Below are 6,017 nucleotides of genomic sequence, written 5' to 3' on the forward strand. Positions count from 1 at the left end.
TCTAACGCATTTATAAGATTATCTGTTTGTAGCTTTGTATGTCCCTCCCCCACAGTATAACCCCTGCTTTCACTATATTTGATGTCAGTATAACTTGTAGAGGAGATGGGGAAAAACAAGTCGTTTAAGGATACAGGTGTCGAAAACTACAATGTTGGTGTGGAGGGGGGGGGGGGGGGGGTAGGAAGCGGGAAGGATTGGGTGGGGGGGGGGAGGCTGGGAAGGGATGTGACGGGTAAACAAAGGAGGAGGCTGCAATGCTTGATAAGAAATGTACGCATTAACCTGCCCATGTAATTGTAACCCCTCTGTACAGTATGTTCACAAAAATAAAAATAAAAAAAAAGAAGAAAAAAAATGTGATGCATTTTTCTTTCTCATTTTATTTTCCATTTTGTCTTGGAATAGTAACTTCCAGGAACAACTTATAGTATCACCGTGTGTGTACTAGAGCTTGCTTTGAAAATCTGTTCAAGTCTGGTACTCTACCACTTGAGTCACAGCTCCCTTTCTAGCTTTGTGCTGGCTAACTGGAGATAAGAATCTTACAGACTTTCCTGCCCAGAAACCTCTAACCACAATCCTCAAATTTTGGCCTCCTGAGGAGCTAGGATTAGAAATGTGAGCCGCTGGCTTGTGGGAATTTTATGTGCAATGGAGATTTACTAGAATCACATCTGCGGTGATTTTCTGCTTCACAAATGACTTCAGCTAGACAATCTGCTAAAGCAACGTGGTACTGAAATTGTAAGCTTATGTTCTTTTGGGATATTTTTCACAGTAAGATAAAGGGAAGCTCTTGTGCTGACGGTATGACCAACAGGTCTAATTTATGTATATGCACAAAGCCTCTAGACCTGTTTAGTTTCCTTACTTGGCAAGTATACTTGAGATTCCCTGAGGACTCTTAGAACCAATCTTGCCCCTTTCAGCGATGTATACTATTTTCTTTTCTTTTTTTTTTTTAAATTTAATTTTATTTGTGAACATACTGTACAGAGGAGTTACAATTACATGGGCAGGATAATGCGTACATTTCTTACCAAGCATGGCAGCCTCCTCCTTTGTTTACCCTTCACCTCCCTTCCCAGCCTCCCCCCTCCCCCCCAATCCCAATCCTTCTCCTTCCCCCCTTCCCCCTCCTCTCCCCCCTCCCCCCCCACGTTGTAAAGCTCGTTTTGGACATGACAATTTGTACTTCTCATTGTTGCAACAGGTCCACCTGTATCCTTAAACAACTGGTTTTTCCCCATCTCCTCCACAAGTTATACTGACATCAAATATAGTGAAAGCAGGGGTTATACTGTGGGGGAGGGACACACAAAGCAACAAAGAGATAATCTTATAAATGCACATGCATGAAAGAAAAAAACCTTAAAATACATATCTAAGGGTTCATTTTCCTGACATCACATTATCTGACCTTTTCCGCTTGACTCATACATATACTAGATATTGCAAATAAGGGAAACCATGGGACCTGTGTTTCTTTGGGCCTGGCTTACTTCACTTAATATAAGTTTTTCCAAGTTTTTCCATTTCCTAACAAATGGGGCAATGTCATTCTTTCTGATGGAGGCATAGAATTCTATTGTGTATATATGATGTATACTATTTTCAAGCCTACTTTAAAACCCACAAGAACAATAGCCTACAACCCCAGTGTTTCTATGTGGACATCTTGGCCTTGTTCAGGCTCTTCAGTTCCCACGTTGGGGTTCAGGGCCTGCAGTTCTCACAGGGGTTCAGGGCCTGCAGTTCTCACAGGGGTTCAGGGCCTGTAGGTATCACGCGGGGGCTGTGTCTTCTTGAAGTGTGGGGCTGCTCACGGCGGGCAGAATCCTGGAGGTGATGACATGGTCGGTGCAAAAATGGAAGGCTGGAAGCGGTGCCCCAAAGCCCGAGCCAGACTCAGGGGGCGGGGGGGGGGGGTTCCCCGGGCTGGTGTGTCCCCAGTCTCACAGGCGTGACCAACACTGCACACACATACACACACACACACACACACAGTACAGACTTCTGTCTACGCACACACGCGTGGGAGACACCGTGCTGCACACGACTGTCCCGCACCCTGCCCACGCGGTCTCGGTCTCGGCCTGGCCACGCGTGATGTCACTCCCTCCCATGATGAGCTTCCCTGTCTGGGTCTTCGCGGACACTGCCCCAGCCAGATCATCACGTTATCCCTTCGCTGTGCCCGCCCCGCCCCCTCACCTCCTTAAGTGCACCGGGTCCCCCGCACTGACTCTCGCCAGCCCCGCATTGGCCCAGAGCCAACATGGAGGTGGCGGGCGCGGGGCCATGGAGGCCTCAGGAACAATGACAGCGTGGGCTGTGCTCCACTAATCAGGCTTCTCCGCAGCCGGGTGCAAGCGCCGCAGGCTCCAGGAGGGCTGCGGGGACGTGGGTGGGGAGGCGCCGCCGTACTCACCCGCGCTGGCTAGTGCAGGTAGCCCTTCATTTTGGCGAAGACCAGGTCGCCCGCTTTGTACTCTTGGGGCCGCGGCCGCGCCATTGTACTCGCTTGCCGCGCAGACGATATAGGCCGCGCTGGGCTCGCTGGCGGCTCCGCAGCCTTGGGCTGGCCGTGCGGGCGAGGCGCGCGGGGGCAAGGGCGCCATGAGGGCCGCGAGTCACCGCCGGGCCTTGCCCCGCGCCCAGGCCTCGCCGCCGCCGCCGCTTCACAGGCGCTGTGCTGCAAGCTTCATAGGCGCCGCGCCGCGCCGCGCCGCGCCACGGGCCTCAGGCAAATAACAGACAAACAAGCATGGCAATCTCCTTTTCTGATACTGGTGTTGCTGGTACCAAGAGAGTCAACCAAGCAAGGCCATTCACTTGTCCTTTGGGGGCAAAACAAAGAAATAACTCTGACACAGGTCAATACACAAATAAGTATTGACCATAGGTGTTTGTCAGTCTAGAGAATGTGTATGGAGAATTCAGTGAAAATTGATGGATAATCCTAACACCAAGTTTCTGATCCTGCAGAAATCTGCAGGGTCTGGACTCTGGCAAACAGGATGACCACTGATGCCTCCTCTTGAGTATCAGACACTGCAGCCTGCAACTTGCAGTTATTTGATTAAAATGTTATAAATATTTGGATGTTATCACAGAGCTTACTCAAAACGTATCTATTCCTAAATCACACCCTGAACCCCTCCACTCTCCTGATGTTTCCATTCAGGAAATGTCACCTTTGAAAACACTTCAGTGGTTTTTATTCCTGTTGTGGGGTGCTAGATGAGAGAGGAAGGGAATGACTACAAGGAAAAGTCACACTGGGGCACTGGGAAAGGCAGGGTTTGCAGGTCTAGCCTGAATGACAAGGAGAGGATTCTTTACTGAAGCCAGCCTTGGGTCTACTGCACCAGAAGCTGTGATAGCCAAAAGGCAGGCTGCAGCCTCATTTCTGTGCAATGGCAGCAGGGCAGGTCCGGGTGTGCTGGAAAGCTGGCATTTCTGCCACTTTCCTGGACACCAAGGCCAGCTGTGAACTCTCCAGGATGAGTCAGGAGGCAGCCTTGAGAACACATTTGGGCAGTGGAGGTGATGTCACTGACTGGTAAGGGTCACTAATGGTGCCTACTCCAAGACTGGCTGGTTAATTCTAACTTAGAGTATGCTTGGTAAGATTGCTGCCTACTCTGCTTTACTTCCTTCCTGGAGGGAAGAAACCCTTCCCAGAAAAGAAAAAAAACTTGCCCGCACTCAGGCAGTTGCCAAGTGCCCCAGATGTGTTGACCATGATCTCCCTGGAGCTGCCTTTACCTTTAAGTTGCAAAAGGAGGAGACATTTCAAGGGTGGACAAGTTAACATGGGGAGAAGGGGTTGTTAGGGAAATGGATGACTCCATTGCTGCTATACCATTGTGTCAGACTTAACCATTTTTTTCCAACTGCTCCCGCAAGAAAACTTGGACAGCAGGAGGCAGTTGTATGAAGAAGAATGTATTGTAAACACAAGCTAAACACAGAGTAGGGTTGGTGTGTGTCTGTCCCTCTGTCTTGGTGTGTTCCGTGACACAAAGCAGCCTTGTAAAAACAAGACATCAAAAGAGGCTCTTGGGGGAGTGGGAGCTGTCTCTCCCGGGCTTTGGAGCTGGGCCGGGCATGCGCACCCTAAGATCACTCTAAAATCACTAAAGCCACAATCCCAGCTCCAGATTGCCACATTTTAAAGAACAGAATTTCAACAGCTACTTGTTAAGAAGTTCAGTGTTTCTAAATCATTTTGGGGGCTGGGAAGGTGGCTCAGTGGTAGAGTGCTTGCCTTGCATGCATGAGACCCTGGGTTTGATTCCTCAGCACCACATAAGCTGAAAAAGCCAGAAGTGGCGCTGTGGCTCAAGTGGTAGAGTGCTAGCCTTCAGCTGAAGAGCTGAGGGACAGCACCCAGGCCCAGAGTTCAGGTCCCACGACTGTCAAAAAAATAATTTGTGCACAATTTTTGTAGGCAAGACTGATTTGACTCTTTTCAGGTGTCCATAGGATAGACTGAAAATCATACCTTCATCTGTGTGAAATAGTTGGGTTAACACCAACCCCAAGTGGTCCATTTTTTTTCAGGAAAGAAGTGAAAATAAATATTACTATTATTCTAGTTTCATCTTTTGGCCTCTACTCCTTCTCCTCCCCTGCAGAGCAGGCCACAAAGCTCACAGTAATCACATACACAGGGAGAATGCAATTGGTGTTTATTGGAGCAGGCTGAAACACAGTTGTTACACTTTCTTGGTAATGCTTTTAGGAATAGCAAGTTCATAGATACGAGGGGAGGCTCTAGCCACCAGAGAGGCAGGGGATATTTGGTAGGGGTTATAACCCTCATTGATGTCCTTACGAATCTTAGGCTGAGCCAGGGTGATGATCCGCTCACTGGCCACCGCCCTCTTGGTGACATCTAATACCTCCCAGCGTGGACTTCGGTCAGGGATGCATTTTTCTGACTGAGCCTTAGGCATTGCCAGTTGTAGAAGACGATTGTAATCGGACATATGTGCCTTGGGCTTTGGCATGGGATCCCACTCTTCTGATACCGTTGGTGGGCCCTTAGGCTTTGCTAAATGCAAGATCCGTGCACTAGGGACCGCCATCTGAGCTGCCCGGGACACCTTAGATAATTCAGACATATCAATAGTCCAAATGTTATTACGGACTTTCGGGATAGCCAATTCCTTCAGCCGGTTGGTGGGATGGTATGCTATGCTGGGCAGGGGTCTAGGCAAGATCTTGTTTCGGTAACACTCTAAAGTTATCTTCTTTGGCTGTGACAGCTCCTCCACTCTTCGGGACACAGCTGGTACCGTGATGGTCAGAGTGGTGTCCTCATGAAAGCGTTCATTCCAGTATATGGAAGGCCAGTACAGGCAGAACTGTAAGGTCATCTTTCGTGGTGAAACCCAGGCATAGCCCTTACAACAGCACTCTGGTCTGTCTCTTTGCCATCTGGTCTTGCGCCTTGCCAACTCACAGAGCCTTCTCCTGTTCCTGGAGACAGTGGTGGACTTTTCCGTGATGGTCAGCTGACTTATTTCAGGAATATTATCCCTCACATCCTGCTCCAGAGCCTTCATTAGGTCCCGGACCTCTGGTAGCAGCTCCTCAGGAACCATCTTTTCAGTGGCAATAGCTGCTACTCTATCTTGGAGATCTACCACTATGTCAGGGCTCTGGATATCAGGCTCCTGTAGCCACTGGCTCTCGAACAAAATGCGTTGAGTACCCAGTAGAACATCATCCAACGTTTTTTCTGGCTCAGAGGTGTTAATAGGCACACCTTGCCGGTACTCCCCCATATGCAACCCTACTCCTTCAACACCTCAAACATATCTGTGGTCACCATGGCACCAGGAGAATTGTTTCATCCTTAGATTCCATCATCCTCATTCCAAGTCCTAAGTGGAATGCTGCAATCAGGTGATGTCAGGGCAATACATAATTAACTTCTTCCTTCTTCCTCCCTTTTCTTCCTTCTTTTCTTTTCTTTCACCTCCCTCCCTCCCTCCCTCCCT

At 49.1% G+C, this 6,017-nt stretch overlaps 1 protein-coding gene across 1 annotated transcript; it reads right to left on the bottom strand.

Moving 5' to 3' along the window:
• Positions 1-4,727: 4,727 nt before the first annotated feature.
• LOC122112042 (testicular haploid expressed gene protein-like) lies at positions 4,728-5,801 on the bottom strand. The gene has a single exon (XM_042684860.1). It carries the CDS (start codon positions 5,799-5,801, stop codon positions 4,728-4,730), a length of 1,074 nt encoding a protein of 357 aa, XP_042540794.1.
• Positions 5,802-6,017: the final 216 nt, after the last annotated feature.

Source organism: Dipodomys spectabilis, unplaced genomic scaffold, assembly GCF_019054845.1.
Source record: "Dipodomys spectabilis isolate Male_0828 unplaced genomic scaffold, ASM1905484v1 ptg000091l, whole genome shotgun sequence".
Taxonomy (NCBI): Eukaryota; Metazoa; Chordata; class Mammalia; order Rodentia; family Heteromyidae; genus Dipodomys; species Dipodomys spectabilis.

What these genes read in the sequence shown, in the direction of transcription:
- LOC122112042 (XM_042684860.1), bottom strand. Translation starts at nt 5,801, where the DNA reads ATGGGGGAGTACCGGCAAGGTGTGCCTATTAACACCTCTGAGCCAGAA.